The sequence below is a fragment of the Microplitis mediator genome, chromosome 6, assembly GCF_029852145.1.
Source record: "Microplitis mediator isolate UGA2020A chromosome 6, iyMicMedi2.1, whole genome shotgun sequence".
Lineage (NCBI taxonomy): Eukaryota > Metazoa > Arthropoda > Insecta > Hymenoptera > Braconidae > Microplitis > Microplitis mediator.
In genome coordinates, this window is record NC_079974.1 from 18,701,806 (window position 1) to 18,718,452 (window position 16,647).

At 26.1% G+C, this 16,647-nt stretch overlaps 3 protein-coding genes across 5 annotated transcripts; all 3 read right to left on the reverse strand.

Moving 5' to 3' along the window:
* Positions 1-5,582: 5,582 nt before the first annotated feature.
* On the reverse strand, positions 5,583-11,060 carry LOC130669840 (ras-related protein Rab6). Of its 2 annotated transcripts, none has more exons than XM_057472948.1 (6): positions 10,757-11,060; positions 10,373-10,431; positions 10,146-10,305; positions 8,924-9,129; positions 7,647-7,713; positions 5,583-5,861 (listed from the first exon to the last, which is right to left on the reverse strand). In XM_057472948.1, the coding sequence occupies exons 1-6, from the start codon at positions 10,824-10,826 to the stop codon at positions 5,788-5,790; spliced, it is 636 nt and encodes a 211-aa protein (XP_057328931.1). In that variant the 5' UTR covers positions 10,827-11,060; the 3' UTR covers positions 5,583-5,787. The 2 variants fall into 2 exon arrangements, with proteins under 2 accessions (XP_057328931.1, XP_057328932.1); XM_057472949.1 differs by lacking the exon at positions 5,583-5,861 and adding an exon at positions 6,863-7,471 and having other exon boundaries at positions 10,757-11,058.
* Positions 11,061-11,380: 320 nt separating this feature from the next.
* LOC130670153 (protein FAM8A1) lies at positions 11,381-15,592 on the reverse strand. Of its 2 annotated transcripts, none has more exons than XM_057473376.1 (5): positions 15,193-15,592; positions 14,909-15,067; positions 13,129-13,249; positions 12,860-12,992; positions 11,381-11,886 (listed from the first exon to the last, which is right to left on the reverse strand). In XM_057473376.1, the coding sequence occupies exons 1-5, from the start codon at positions 15,368-15,370 to the stop codon at positions 11,500-11,502; spliced, it is 978 nt and encodes a 325-aa protein (XP_057329359.1). In that variant the 5' UTR covers positions 15,371-15,592; the 3' UTR covers positions 11,381-11,499. The 2 variants fall into 2 exon arrangements, with proteins under 2 accessions (XP_057329359.1, XP_057329358.1); XM_057473375.1 differs by having other exon boundaries at positions 14,909-15,070; positions 15,193-15,588.
* A 231-nt stretch (positions 15,593-15,823) lies between these two features.
* LOC130670154 (putative uncharacterized protein DDB_G0283223) lies at positions 15,824-16,618 on the reverse strand. The gene is made up of 2 exons (XM_057473377.1): positions 16,444-16,618; positions 15,824-16,355 (listed from the first exon to the last, which is right to left on the reverse strand). Exons 1-2 carry the CDS (start codon positions 16,463-16,465, stop codon positions 15,934-15,936), a joined length of 444 nt encoding a protein of 147 aa, XP_057329360.1. The 5' UTR covers positions 16,466-16,618; the 3' UTR covers positions 15,824-15,933.
* Between the last annotated feature and the right edge of the window lie 29 nt (positions 16,619-16,647).

The following is a 16,647-nucleotide window of genomic DNA, read 5'->3' on the forward strand; positions in this document are numbered from 1 at the left end:
TGGTCGCAAATTGTAGGGCATTTAGTGTTCTTCAAAAGTGCCCTTAGTTACTTAGCTGTAATTCCAGCTGTTTCACTTATGTCCGTTGTGGAACTCATTTTTCCTATGAAATTGACCTTTATTGGCTTGCATAACGTAAACCAATGAAAGTACTCTGAAAATTTTAAGAGAAATTTTATAGGAAATTTTATTCCCTTCAAAAAAAGTCCTAAGCATGGTTTACGTTCTGCAAGCCAATAAAGGTCAATTTCATAGGAAAAATGAGTCAAGTCGCTAAAGTCCATAGTTTCTGAATTATAAGCATTTTAATAATTTGAAAAATATAATATTAATTTTTTTTTTACATTATATTTTTCAAATTATTAAAATGCTTATAACTCGGAAACTATGGACTTTAGCGACTTGACTCATAGAACTTTTTTTGAAGGGAATAAAATTTCTATTAACATTTTTAGTGTACTTTCATTGGTTTACGTTCTGCAAGCCAATAAAGGTCAATTTCATAGGAAAAATGAGTTCCACAACGGACACAAGTGAAACAGATCACCCTAATATATGTATATATATTTAGTAAATATAGATATACAAGTACATGCAGTGCAGTCAGATCGTGCGATATTTTTACCCCTTCCCGTGAGGTACTGTACATGGAGCGATCGGATATTGGGTCTCTTACCTTAATAAAAAAAAAAAATGAATAAGAAAATTTTGAACACCAAATTGATTAAATTGATTTATAAATTTTTATAAATATCCTGAAGTATTTTATATATAGCTAGTATATATCAGGATGACATTTATTGCCGTCATTTTAAAATTTATTAATTTCATATCTTCTGAAGTAAAATAAATTTTATCACCCAGAAATAAATCAGTATTCATATTTACCCAAAAAATTTTAGCAATATCTCTCTAAAATAAAATACTTTTACCCTCGACTATCTAGAGCTAACTCTCAATCTCTATTCCCAAAGTCTGAAAAATAACTAAAAGAATTTTCTAAACCGAAGTAACAATTGATTAAAAAAAAAAATGAACAGGTAAGACAACAAACAAAACTAATTTATAATCATCAATATCTATTTTTTATTGCACCCAAATACATTTACTTTTAAACTCAAGTCATTGCATTTAGTGTGACAATCGTGGCTGTGTTTATTCAAGTACACAAGTACATAAATTTATATAAGTTTAATTAATAAAAGTTAATATAAGCAATAGAAAAAGGCATAGAGCCCGTGAACACAAAACAGTAGTCCTCGTGTTTGAAATTTTTTTTTTTTTTAAAGCTCGCTATTTAGTCGCCAATTATCAGATACATTGTTGTAAAAGCCAATGAACGCGACTGCGACAAATAATTATTATAAATATCGTGTTTACTAGCTTACAACATTATGCAAATTTATTCCATCAAATTAATATCATTTCCGCTATATAAATAAATTTTAATTTTTTTAATTAAATTACATTTATTCCACCAATTACTTCAATAATTAATAATAAATATATTTATGATATATCACTTAATTTATGCTGCAAAATAATTTAAATAAAAGTGATATTTTAATTAGTTCCTTCATCACTAAAATAAAAAAAAATCGATAGTTAATTAATTTAAAACCTCATATAATTTTGCAATTAATCATTAGTTAATTAATTAACTTAAGAGGATCCTCAGACAGTGCCCCCCCCCCCACACTTTTTAAAAATTTCCGATGACTTTTCACTGTCGTAAGCAGATTTTTTAAAAAAATTACATGCAGTTGATATCGATTGGGAGTTACACAAAATTTGGAAAATAAATTTCAGTAAAATCTTCATCTCAATTTTATAATCGCAATTTTTTAATTTTTTACTCGAAAATTTATTCAACAAATTTCGTTTGACATCTGATTGATAAAAACTGTAAATAATTTTTTTTTTAAATCTATACCCCGGTGAAATTATAACTGCGTTGTCTTTTTGTCAATTAATTCTTTAATTTTTTCGAAATTAATTAATAAAATAAAATTTAAATACTGTTATGACAGTTCGTCATTTCATATTTTTAAAAATTAGGCACTGTCTGAGAATCCCCTTAATATAAATAATATTATTATTAATTATTTATAATAACAATTCTCATCGATATACTGTCATTCGAACTCTACGATAATGTTTTCTTTCTTTTATATGATCGATTATCATTAATAATAATAATAATATTAATATTAATAATAATAATAATAAATGATACTGAAGTTAGCCGACATCCAATAAATTTTGGATTTTTTTTTAAACAGTAAATTATAAAAAAAAAATATTTGAAAAAAATGCACCTATAGTTTTTCAAATTTTCTACATGTGCAAATTTTTATTTTTTTTTTTTTAATTAAGTCGTTGAAAAAAACATTCAAAAATTTTTAACTGTCTGCTAACTTCAGGATCATTAATAATAATAATACAAAAAATAATAATAATAATAAAATTTAGCATTTAAATTGTGCATGCGGAATAAATACTAACAATTCCATTGTTTTATTGAAACGTGTATTTTATTATTAATATTAATATTATTATTATTATTGTTATTACACATTATAATTAAATTATTCCGCACAATTTAAAATGCATAGGCGTTTTTTTATTCGCAAGAAATTCGTAGCATTTTTAAATATTGTAGCGTAGAATCACCATCGGCAATACACATTATATTACTTTAATTTTACCTTTCATATTTATTTATTATTTTAATTCGTTTTATTAAAGTTGATAAAAAATTAGCCAATTATTTAAATGGCTTTCTACATTTAAAAATCGATACATCAAACTTATGATATTTGTATTAGTTTTATATTATTATTATTTCCCTCTTTTTTTTTAAATTATGCCCATGTTGTTCAATGATTCAAGTCTATACTTCTAGATCTAATTATTATATTCTCATTAGAGGTGTGCGATTAATTAGCACACAATTTATATCGAATCGAATACTTTCCATCATTCGATTAATTCTCGTTTTTAATTATTCATCTATTTTCAAATTTAATTAAAAATTTCCTAATTACTCCTTAATTTTTTAATTATTACAAAATTTTTCCAATTTATCATTCGAATAAAAAATTCCATAATCGAAATTTGACTCTCAATCAAAGTCTAATAATTTCGAATGTTTCGAATTAAAAAGTTATAAAATTTCGAGTATCCAAGTAGAATTTTTAATTAATCAGTAAAATTACATTCGATTAAATTAATAAACTTTTCGCACAACTCTAATTATTACTGAAGTTAGCCGACGTCCAATAAATTTTGGATTTATTTTTAAACAATAAATAATAGAAAAAAAAAATTTGAAAAAATTGCACCTATAGTTTTTTAAATTTCCTACATGTGCATTTTTTTAGTTTTCTTTTTTTTGAATTTGATTTGTTCAAAAAAAAATCCGAAAATTGTTTGTTAACTCCAGGATTATTTTTATTTATGACACTCAAGTCAGAAGACAATTAACAATTTTCGGGTTTTTTTTTCCAACAAATTAATGACTAGAGCCAGGGTTTTTGCGTTAATTTAAAAATAATTAATAAGTAGTGGTGTGAAATTTTTGATATTACGGGGAAAATATTGGTCTTATGAAAAAAGTTTTCAAATAAAAGTTGTAGGAAATTTAATTTTCTAAAAAAAATGTCTCTTCTAATTTTTTCTTACGACTAATAAGAAAGCCGCAATTTGAAAATTAAGATTCTCATAATTAACAAAATTTCGAATCATTCATTATGAATCTTAATTTTTGAATTACGGTGAAAATATTGATCGTATAAGAAAATCATAAGAGACATTTTTTTAATAAAATTAAATTTCTTACAACTTTTGTCAAAAAACTTTTTTTATAAGACCGATGTTTTCCCCGTAATATCAAAAATTTGCTCTATTCATTTCAAAAATTACGTAAAAATCTTGTCCCTATTAATGACAAAAAAAATTAACCAAAATTATGCATATGTAGAAAATTAAAAAATCTATCTGTGCAATTTTTTGAAATTTTTTTTTTTTCATAATTTATCGTTTTTAAAAAATCAAAAAATTATTAGACGTCTGCTAACGTCAGTATCATTTTTATTTAAAGTAATCGTGTGATGAAGGTACGACAAAACATTCAGTCTCTTATATTAAACGTAACAATTGTTGTAATTGATGTTTTAATTTGTTGCCAGTGAAAAGTCTAAAGCGTTCATTTTATATTTTAATATTTTATTTATATATATATTTATAATTACTTATGCTTTTTCATAGCATATATTTTATGTTTTAATTTGCGTGCCATCGAATTCACATTAATAAATTTTTATAAAATAGTTGTTAGAAGTACAGAGAATACCGCAATAATATTTTTTTATTAAAAAGTAAATGAAATAAACGGATGAAATTTAATTTTATTTTAATATAAATTCTCTATTGTATATTTTGATTTGTATGACCAGACCTAAAAGTCGTAACAGTAAACTCAATTATACTTTATAATCAAATTTTATTGCAAATGTTTACGGTTATTTTGGTGGAAAAAAAAAATAAATAAATAAATAAATAAAACTCTTTTTTTTATTCTCTGACGTTCTAACAAAAAAAATATATCACAGTGCTTGTTTATAAACTTTCCAATCAGCAAAAAACGTACCGAGTTAATTATTAATTTAATTACATTTTACTACTAATTAAATGAGAGTAACAAGCACGACTAAAATGTTTTTCATTATTATAGTTTTTTACTACTAGTTTAAATTAATTTATGCATTGTATTTTTTTTTCTTTGTATTTCTTTTTTTAATTAAATGCGCGTTTATATTTATAGTTTTGGGAGACTAAATAAAATTATTACGAGTAACTAAAAATCTATTTTGGTTTTTAAATAAATAATTAAGTTTAAATAAATAGTCTTATAAAATGTTACAAAAAATTTTTTTAAACTTTAAATAAATTTTCTAAGTATCCTCGAGCTTTAATTAACAAACTCGAGTTTTTTCTAATAAATTTGTAATTGTGTATTGTTTAATTTTTTGGTTTTCTTTCGATTAAAAAAGAAATTTTTAATTTCAATTTAAACGAAATTTTTTACTCCAAAAAGACTTGAACTTTAAGGAGCTGAAAAAAATTTCTTGATTAAAGAATGTATTTTATTAATTTGAAAAAAATTTATTCATTCAAATCATCGCTCGTTTATTTTTCGAATCAATTTTATTCAGAGAAAAAATGGATTTTTTTATGATACTAAAATTAGTATCTAAAGTAAGCAGACACTTTAAAATTTTCAAATTTTTTTTTCAACAAATTGTTTTTAATAAAAAAAAAATTAAAAAAATGCACATGTAGAAAATTAAAAAAATTATAAGTGAAATTTTTTCAAATATTTTTTTTTTTACAATTTATCGACTTGAAGAAAATCCAAAAATTATTAGACGTCAGCTGACTTCAGAATCATTATTAGCCGCCTAATAATTTTTTGAATTTTTCTAAAAACGATAAATTATAAAAAAAAAAATATTTTGAAAAATTGCACCTCTAGTTTTTTAAATTTTCCACTTGTGCATTTTTTTAGTTTTATTTTTTTTTTTAATTAAGTCGTTGAAAAAAAAATTTGAAAATTTTTGTCTGCTAACAGGATCACATTTTTTAAAAACAAAATATCTAATGAACTTTTAAATTTATTCAAAATAAATTCTTTAGTCGAGTGTTTACTTTTTTTTCAATACACAATTACCAACTACATAATTTAGTAAAAACAAACATATAAAGTTTTAATTGATGTAATTCTTCCTAGCAAATACATCCACCTTCTCCTTCTCCTTCTGATCCATTCTGCATTGTCGATTGGTTCTGCAAATCAACAGCTGGTTCCATAGTTAAGGTATTTATTACTCAAGTTTAAATTTATTAAAAATAATAAATAATCATAACTCCCATCGTATAATTAAATTCAACTACACAGTTCAGTATAAAATGGGACGGAATTTATTATTTATCTCATGACTCTCGTGTCGCAAAAAAATCATAACTTTAACGTGTGAATATAAATATAAAAATATAAAACAAGGATATAAAAATATGTAAATAAAATTTTAAAAAAATTATAAGACCTATCATTCAAATTTTTTTAATAGAAATTAAATGATTATTACAATATAATAAAAATAACTAAAGTGACATGAAATATGACATTAAATATTATAAATAAATGTTATTTTTTTTTTATTTTTCTACATTAAATGTTCATCCGCTTCCCAATTTTTTTTTATTTACAATTGAGAATAAATTATTAATGTGAATGTAACAGACGTCAGACAAATTTAAAATTATAAATAAATAAAGTAAATAATTAAAAAAATTAAATTTTTAAAAAATACGCATTTAAAAAATTTAAAACTTAATAAGTGCATTTTTTTTAATTTTGTTTTTTAAATTATTTACTCTATTTCTTACTTACAATTTTAAATTTGTCTGTCTGCTACATTCACACTCGTAATAAATTAGTAATTAATTTAATTAACATAATCATTAACTATTTTAACCGCGTTAATGAAGTGCGCGTATAAATAATGATTTCATGATCTACAAAAATGGACATTAAAAACATGATTAATTTTTTTTTTATTTTTAATTTATTTATTAATTGATTTTACTTAAAATTATTCGGTCCGCAATTTTTTTCCAAATTAATTAAAAATTACGCAATTAACTCGATTACTAAAACTTAAGTCTTTGAAATAAAAATGAATAAAAAAATCATCTTATTTATTTTTTCTTATAACTATTTATTGTACTCGATAATTCTAATTTTATTTTAAATTCAAATTCAAATTCAAATTTAAAAATTCCAATTGCTTTTAAATAATTTTTAAAAATTTTAAATTAATAATAAGCTACCGAGTGTGATATTACGCTTAAGTTATTGCGACATGAATTACATTCGTCTGTATTTAAATTAAATAATATAAATATATATGTATAATTTATAAATATATATTAATAATAATAATAATTAATAATTAGTGCCGTGTTGATGAGTAAAAAAAAATGAAAGTACCAAAGAAAATATAATAAATAATGCCGTGATAATAAATAAACACAAGCAATTATCGATTGTAAAAAAAAATTCTAATTACAATGAATTGACGTTTGTAATTGTTTATGTTAATTGTTATTGTAATAATAATAGAGTCAATGAGCAATTTACACATATATGTGCACCTCTTATTAAACCATACTGTCTTGATATTTAATATTATTTATATTTATAATTAATTAGTGATCGACCAGATCGTTAATGCACCGATTAATAATTATTACTTTTAATTTTTGTTTTTTATTTTTTAAATAATTTAAGTTTTATTAAATCTGATTGCCTGTCTATTATATTTATGACTTATCTTGATTTAGCATAAACAATTGCTCTCGGAGGCTTTGAGCTCAATTGGTGTATCCTTGAGAACTACTTCTTGCACTACAGAATTTTTTAAAAAAATCAATTAAGGAAAAGATAACAAAATAAATTAAATTAAATAATTATAATTATTTAAATATAAATAATAAAATTAAATTAAATAAAATAATTAAATCCTCAAGTTTTCGTGTTATTTTTGAGTGTTCATGAGTAAGAGTATTAAAAAAAAGGATACTGTCTTCTGGAGGTTTGTTCTCAGTGGAATCCATGCCAGGTAGAGCTGCGGCAACTCTTCTAAATAACTAACGAATTTTTTGTTTTTTTTCTTAGTTAGAAAAGTTGTAATTTTACATGAGTAATTTAACGATGCCTTGTTTATATTTTTTATCTTAAGGCGAGACAATAAAATTTATAATAGTGATAGTACATATTTATCAATAACTGGAATTCAAGACTTGACTTGCGTACAATTGATTTATACCATTGTCTAAATAAATTTAAAAATAACTTATTGTTTAATGAAAATCAGTAAATAAATTATTTATTTTCTCAAGCCAATACCGTATTTTTATTTTTTTAACTCGTTTATTTTTAATGAAAAATTTATGAACTGTCATTAGTACTGAAAATTTATATATGATAAATATTGAGCATGATACTGAAGTTGGCCGACGTTTGATCATTTTTGAATTTTTTTAAAAATGATAAATTATAAAAAAAAAAAAATTGCACTTAGGGTAAGAGCACCAGTACCCAGCCCCAAACCAGTAGCCAGCCACCTCATGTTAAATTATATCTATATATATTTTGAGCCAATGTTAAAGTATATGACCGGCTGGCTACTGGTTAGGGGCTGGGTACTTGTGCTCTTACCCTATAGTCTTTTTAATTTTCTACATGTGCATTTTTTAATTTTTTTTTTTCTTCAAATTTAATTGTTCAAAATAAAATCCGAAAATTTATAATTGTCTGCTAACTTCAGTGTCACATATTGAGCCGCAATTATTTTTCAATTAAATTTTTCTTCACTATATAAATATATATAATAATTTAACAATCTGCTGATATAATAAAAGATATCTATGATAAGAATATTTTTAATAGTTCCGTTATCTTATAAAATTTTCGGTGACTACAAAATAAACTTAAAATTAATGTCAGTAAAATCATCAGACAGTTGAAAATTTTTTTACTTCAAATAAACAAATTAAATACTCACATATATTTTTTTTTAATCCGTACTGATTTCAAAATTTACCGCGTAATTTTTTTTTAAGACAAAAAAATTTTTTGACGTCTACTATTTCCTGTCATTAAAATTAATTAATAAAATTCTTACATTAGTAAATAAGTAAAACTAAATCTTAACTAATATATATAGATCATGCATTAATATCTTATATATTAGCATGGCATAGATCAAATGAAATTTAAAAAAACGCAAATCAAGTAAATAAATATAAATATAATTGATAAAAAAGGCATCGATAATTAATGAATTAAAAAAAATACCTGTTTGACATTGTATCCTGCTTTAGCACTGGTTTCAATGAACATAACATTTAATTCCTTAGCTTTACGTTCTCCGTCTTCAGTTGAAACTTGTCGCTTGTCACTTAAGTCCGTTTTATTACCAACAAGCATGATAATAACATCACTGCCTCGTTCTGTCCGTACGTCATCAATCCACTTGGATGTTTGATGAAATGAATTAGCATCTGTGTCAATTAATACTTATGTTTAAACTGTCTTGTTGACAAATATAAATTCGTCCTCTTTATCATCGTCAATTGTCATCATTGATTTTGATTTATTATACCCTGATAGCCAAGCAAACGACAACTTGTCGCCAAGCTGAACCCAAAAATTGGCACTTCCACAAGTTGACAACTGGTCGCCAATTTTCTGAGAAAGTTCGTGGCAAGTTGACATTCCATCAGTTGACGGAGATGTCTTTAATTTTCTCAGAAAGTTGGTGACAGATTGCGGCAGTAAATTGTCGCCAAGTTGATTGCAGTCAATAATTACAAGGCTTAAGTTGTCGTCAATTTGATCGCAACTAATAGATATTAATTGTGACCAGAAAGTCTTGCTATCAGGGAAGCTGACAGCAAGCAAACGACAATCTACTGCTGCAACTTGTCGCCAAGCTAAACCCAAACATTGACATTTCCATAAGTTGATGTCTAGACGTCAACTTGCTGAGAAAATTGATGGCAAAATTTGACATTCCATTAGTTGACGGAGATTCCTTGAATTTTCTCAGAAAGTTGGTGACAGATTGCGGTAGTAGATTGTCGCCAAGTTGATTGTAGTCAACAGTTACAAGGCTCAAGTTGTCGTCAATTTGAACGCAACTAATAGACATCACTGTGACCAGAAAGTTTTGCTACCAGGGAAGCTGACAACAAGCAAATGACAATCTACTGCTGCAACTTGTCACCAAGCTAAACCCAAACATTGGTATTTCCATAAGTTTATGTCTAGACGTCAACTTGCTGAGAAAGTTGATGACAAAAATTGACATTCCATTAATTGACAGAGATGTCTTCACTTTTCCCAGAAAGTTGGTGACAGGTTACGGCTGTAAATTGTCGCCAAGTTTCTGGGAAAGTTGGTAACAACTTGTAGTCAACAATTACAAGGCTAAAGTTGTCGTCAACTTAATCGCAACAATTGACACCAATTTTCTTGCCCGAAAGTCTTGCTATCAGGGCATTATTTATCAACTTACTAGTAATATCATAAACTACAACAGCGACTGTTGAATCCCTGATGTAACTGGGAATAAGAGAACGGAATCTTTCTTGACCCGCAGTATCCCATAATTGCAATCTAACTGTTCTATCTTCCAAGTACATGGTTTTACTCAGAAAATCTATTCCTATCGTAGCCTAAAAAAAAACATTATTTTTAAATTATTTATTACTATTCATTTCCTTCCACATATATTTTATATACCTGATAAGTGTTGTCGAAGCTGTCATACATGAATCGTGTAATAAGTGACGTTTTTCCGACTGAAAAAAAAAATATTATTTTAAATTTTTAAATTAATCATCATCAGCAGCCTCAATATTTGAGTTTACAAAATAAATTTTGAGTAACAAAAATTGTCAGGAAAAAAAAAGAGTAAGAGAGAGAGAGAATACGAGACAGCCTTTAAGTGATATCGATTTATAACCTCGAACAAAATATAAAAAATTCATAAACTCATTAAAATCTATCCATGACACAAAATAAAATAAAATTTAAACTGAGTAATGATAAGAATTAAAAAAAATAAATTAAGTACATAAGTAATTGCAGTTGATAATTATCAAGATATAGAGAAAGGAAATTTACCACTTTGTTCACCAAGAAACACAAGCTTGAATTTCCTTAACGGGTTACCAAAATCACCCGACGACGACATTGTTTAATTGTTATTATTATTGTCTATGATAAATAAAGTTCGTTATTGAAAAAACAACAAATAAATAATTAATTGTACAGTATAAGTATTGTTATTATTTTAATAAACATTAAATAATTATAGATTAACTGTGAGCTATTTGACAGTTCGGTGACACACACACACGACCACTCCTCTTTCTCTTTTTCTCTCAGTCTCAACAGTTTTGCTCGTTCGCAGCCGCCACGTTTGACTGGGAAGTGACGTCATTCTGGCTCGAGTCTTTAAATTTTATTTTACACGACCACGAGTTACTACATTTATAAATAACATTTATTATCTTCGTTTCTTATCAATTTACACATCAATACGTCAGAACTCGATCAATAAATTCAATAAATGTTTTATTTTTTTTGTGGCAGCTCAATAACCTGAAAATATCATCAGTTATTTTAAATCTTGAAGCATAAAAAATTAAAATATATATAAATACATATATATTTCACAATAATAAATTAATGTAGGATGTAATTATCATATAAAATATCTTGCGTAGGAGTAAATGATTAAAAATATAATTTAATAGACATATATTTAATATATTTATATTTTTTGTATGTACAGATTTTACATTTAAAATTTAAAATATTTAAATTTATATAAAAAACATTTTCGTACTTGATAAATTTATATTTTAATCTTGATGAGGACGATTGTTGTTATTAATATTTAAATTATTATTATTAATATTATAATTATTGTTATTATTATTATTTCTGTAAGGATCTTCAACTACAATAGAATGACAAGCGAGATCGTAACCGGTACGATTGAATCTAAAGGAAAATAAAGAGAAGCAGATTGGAAACACTAGAGTCATTATTAAATTTTTAACAATCGATCGTCCTAGTGCTAATGGTAGACCTAAATCGGTACCAGGCGATACTAGTACAACCTCGTTACCGTCTTGACGATCAACTGGCGTTATTGTACGACACTGTACAACTCGAAGACCCATTAGTGATTTGCCAGGTGTTGCTCCACCGATCCGACCATTCATACCGTGTTGAATAAATATTGCCTGTAAAAAAAAATTTATTATATTGATGAATACTTTAATTACTTTATATGTGGATTTTTGACATCTATAAGATAGCAGTTGTGAGGATTTTTGACATCGATAAGACAACGAATGTTGACAGCGGTCAGAAATTTATGTCACCGAAAAATATCTGGTTAAAAGACTTGACGCAAGTGACGACAAAAAGTAAATTACAGATTTAAAAAAGAAGACAAATTTTCTATGACTCCTGGAATCAATATCTGTATGTCTTATTTATATATGAAACCTGATAGCCACACCTTGTTAATTGCTCAGCAAGTTTCTGGCAAGCATTGGCTGGATAATATTTGCTCGCAAGTTGATGTAAACTTGCGGCCGTAAATTGAATATTATTTTACAGAAAAACTTGCTGTCTATTTTGAGTGAAACTTTAAATTAACTTAACGTCATTGTCTCACAGTAACATTTTAAGTCAAATTGAATTCAAGTTACAGACAATCTACTGTCAATTTAACCGCAACTGTTTGCCCTGATTAAAAACTCCGATTGAAACCAATGAATTCCGATTGAAAGTCTATCGGATTTCAATCGGAAACAATCGGAGTCAATCGGATTCAATCGGAATTCAGCGGTTTCAATCGGAGTTTTTAATCAGGGTGCTCCAACTTTTGCTAAGTTGACTTCAGATTCTGGCCGTAGCTTGAAGTTAACTTGCGGTTATGGTGGCTATCAGGGAAAGAACTTGACTTTGAGAAAAAAAAAATTGTCTTGTCCTTTTAAATGACATCTTAAAGTTGTCTCTGTGCTACTTGGGTTTTATTTAGATAATCCAAGTATCCGTTGCCTCATTGGGAAATTATTTTTTTAAAGTAAAATTAAGTTGCCGCTTTTTTTTATATTTAATAGATAAATTAAGTTAATGATTATACTCAGTCATAATGACTGTAATTTGATAGTAGGTATTAATTATAAATTAATATAAATAAGTTACCTCAAATACACAAACAATAAAACGATGCATCAATTCCCAAATTAATATTGTCGACGCAACATCAATTGCCATTTTGTAATCGACTATTTTCAAACTACTCTGTAGTGTATCAAGAGTATAAGGTTCCATATTCCTGAAAAAAAAGGAAAGTTAATTATCAACTAATATTTTATATTAATTCAAGTCTATTATAAAAATAATTTAATTCACTCAGAAGAATTAATCAATAAATAATAATATGCTTACTAAATTACATAAACAATACTTACATTGCAGCAAATATATCCAGTGCCACAAATGTAATAACTAATTTTAATACAAATAACATTAAAGAATCTATTAATTCAGCTACAAAACGTTTCCATATTGGTGGTATATGATACTCAATACCTGTAATTAAAGTAATTAATTAATTAATTAACAATAAAAAATAACATATATGACTGAATGTAGCTGACAGCTGATAGTTTTTAAATAAACAAGTAAACTGTTAGAAGAATAAAAATCAATAAATGCGTATTTCAATAATTAAAAAATCAGTACCCGCATTTTTTTCAATTTCATTGTATAATTTGTTTATTTGTAATTTATAAATTATCCTATATCTGCTACATTCACACTCACAAATATCTCCTTTAAATAAATTAACAATAAGATAAAAGACCTAGTACCCGATCAGGGAACTAATATCCGATCAGAGAACTAGTATTCGATCAAAGAATTAGTACCAGATCAAGGATCTAGTACCAGATCAAGTAACTAAGGCAGGTATACGACTCAGCCATAAGGGCCAGTTTTTCAAACCAGGTTCATTTTTAATCCGGGTTTAATTATCATTGCTGGTATATCTAATGATCTATATATCATTAATATATAGATATACTAGCAATATTAATTACAACCCGAATAAAAATAAACTCGGTTTGAAAAAGTGGCCCTAAGCTTCCCTACCAAAAATAAAATTCTACCCAATTGAAGTCAGCTGCACCATACATTCCTAGAAAATTCCCGCTCCAATAAAATATCTACCATCTCAAAATCTCTAGCAATGAAAAAATCTACCATGATATAATCACTACCAGAAAAAAAACACTACCAAGTTGCATTTATGAATAAACTACCGTTTGAAATCCCTACCATCAACTTTAGAATGTATATTTTACAGACAATAAATTTATTTTAACTAATTGGGAATCATTTGGGAAGATTTAGGAATATAATTTTATTATTTAGCACTAATTAATTGATGGGTAATTATTTAATATTGTTTGAGCGCTTGGTGCGCATGTTAGAAAATATAATAAACACGACTTTTTCGTTAGCAAATAATAAACTATTTGGAAAGAAAGTTATAAATTGTTTTAGTTTTAAAATCCCAAATGCTAATTACTCATTAATTAATTAGTCCTAAATAATAGTCATATTCCTAAATCTTCCCAATTAATTAAAATTGAATTTATTGTCTGTAAAATATACATTCTAAAGTTGATGGTAGAGATTTCAAACGGTAGAGTTTATTTATAAATGCAACTTGGTAGAATTTTTTTCTGGCAGTGATTATATCATGGTAGATTTTTTCAGTGGTAGATATTTTATTGGAGCAGGAATTTTCTAGGTAGGTATGATGCAGCCGACTTTAATTGGGTAGTTTTATTTTTGGTAGGGTCGCTTATGGCTGAGTCGTATACCTGCCGTAACTAATACCCAATCAGGGAACTTGTATCTGATCAGGAAACTAGTGTCTGATCAGGTGACTAGTATTCAATCAAGGAACTAGTACTCGATCAAGGAACTTGTATTCGATCAGAGAACTTGTATCTGATCAGGAAACTAGTGCCCGATCAGGGAACTAGTATTCAATCAAGGAACTTGTACTCGATCAAGAAACTTGTATTCAATCAGGGAACTAATACCCAATTAGGAAACTAGTATTAATTCAAGGAACTAGTATTAGACCAGTGAACTAGTACCCGATAAGGGAACTACTTCCCTGACCGAGTACTGGGTCTCTTACCTTATTATTTCCAATAAAAATCTAATAAAATTTACCATCAGGTCTGTTGGAAGTACCATTGGAAATATTATTTCTCGACTGATCAGCCTGCTGATTAGTCTGTGCACTTGAACTTGTTGATTGTGAAGTAGGGGTATTTATTGACGTCGTGCTGCTAACAGTAGCACTAGCTTGTGATTGATTTCCCGGTGATCCTGCTGAGATGGTATCAAGACAATAAATAAATAATCAACAAGATTAAAGGTCAGCTTATAGATTTTTAAATCTAGGTCTGTAGGCTTAGTAACTATACACAAATCAATGTTTCGATAATTCTTACCAGTTTGATGCAACAGTTGACCAGACATAAAATAATACGGAACAGTAGCAGCCGCACTTTGCCATGCATAGGCTTCTTGTAACCATTTTTCCAGTTTTAAAAAATAATCATCTCGTTCTTTTTTTCTCTTACTGTTATCAGTCAGGATTTCCTCACTATTTAAATTATCCTTTGACATTATTTGTCTACTTATACTTATATTTATCAACAATTAATAAATAAATAAAATTTTCATTTAAATTATTATCACTTATTGGTTATACGTTTTTTTTTTATACACGTAATGTTATGATTCAACCTAAATATACACGTATGATCTAGGGTACTTGCTGACTACGACATTATCACAACAATGTTAATATTTTATTGGAAATATACTCACTACTAAATACAGCTGTCAAATGTATATCTATATATATGTATATAAATCATATACATGTAGGTATTTGTGTGTATATATCTAACATAAATAAACCAATGAACTTTTTTTTAGTCATCCTTTGAACGTGACGTCAGTTACGCGGGAATTTTTAAAATTCTGTCAAAATAATTTTAAAAACTTACTAATTAATAATTTCGAAAATAATTTATTTTCTATGGTAATTAAATAAATAATTAATGGATTTTTTAATTACAATCTTATAATTTGAGCTTTATTAAAGTAAAAAATTACAATCGTTGTTTAAGATATTTAATAATTAAATAAATATTATTTTTAAATTTTATGGATTAATTAATTAATTATTTATTAGGACAATTATTTATTCTAGGATCATTTTTTATTTTTTCTTCTAAAAGCTTGACTAACTTTTTACGTTTTTCTAAAAGTCCTTTTATTTCTTCACCGAAATTTTTAATCATTTCGATTATTTCACTTTCACTTTGATTACTTTGGTCCATTTGCTCATCATTATTGTTGTTGTTGTTGTTGTAATTATAATTATAGTAATTATTATTATTATTGTTGTTGTTGTTATTTAGATGATTATTATTACTACTGTAATTAATATTATTATTATTGCTACTGATATCATTGAGAGAATAATCGGAATCATAAGACGCAGATGAGGAAGGACTAGATGACAAATATTCCATCATTGGAGTGATGTCATCATCGGGAATAATTTCGGTTATTTCTTCATCATCTTCTTCTGGATAATTTTCTACAAGTTATTGAACAAAGAAAAAGTTATTAGTAACCAAGAAATTAATAAATTTGTGTGATGTTGAAGGTTATCTGTAAATACTTACGAAAGTTTGATTTTGACAGCATCTCTTTTATTTATTTTTTTATTTGTTTTTACTTATAATTAGTCTTTAACAAGAGTAATTACTTAAATATTTATTACACGAATATTTATGATATTAGTTTGTTGTATTTGTTGTAAAAAAATAAAATACATGCAAATGTGCTTTTGTGTTTTCACAAAACTATTAATCGATCGATAAAGTAGA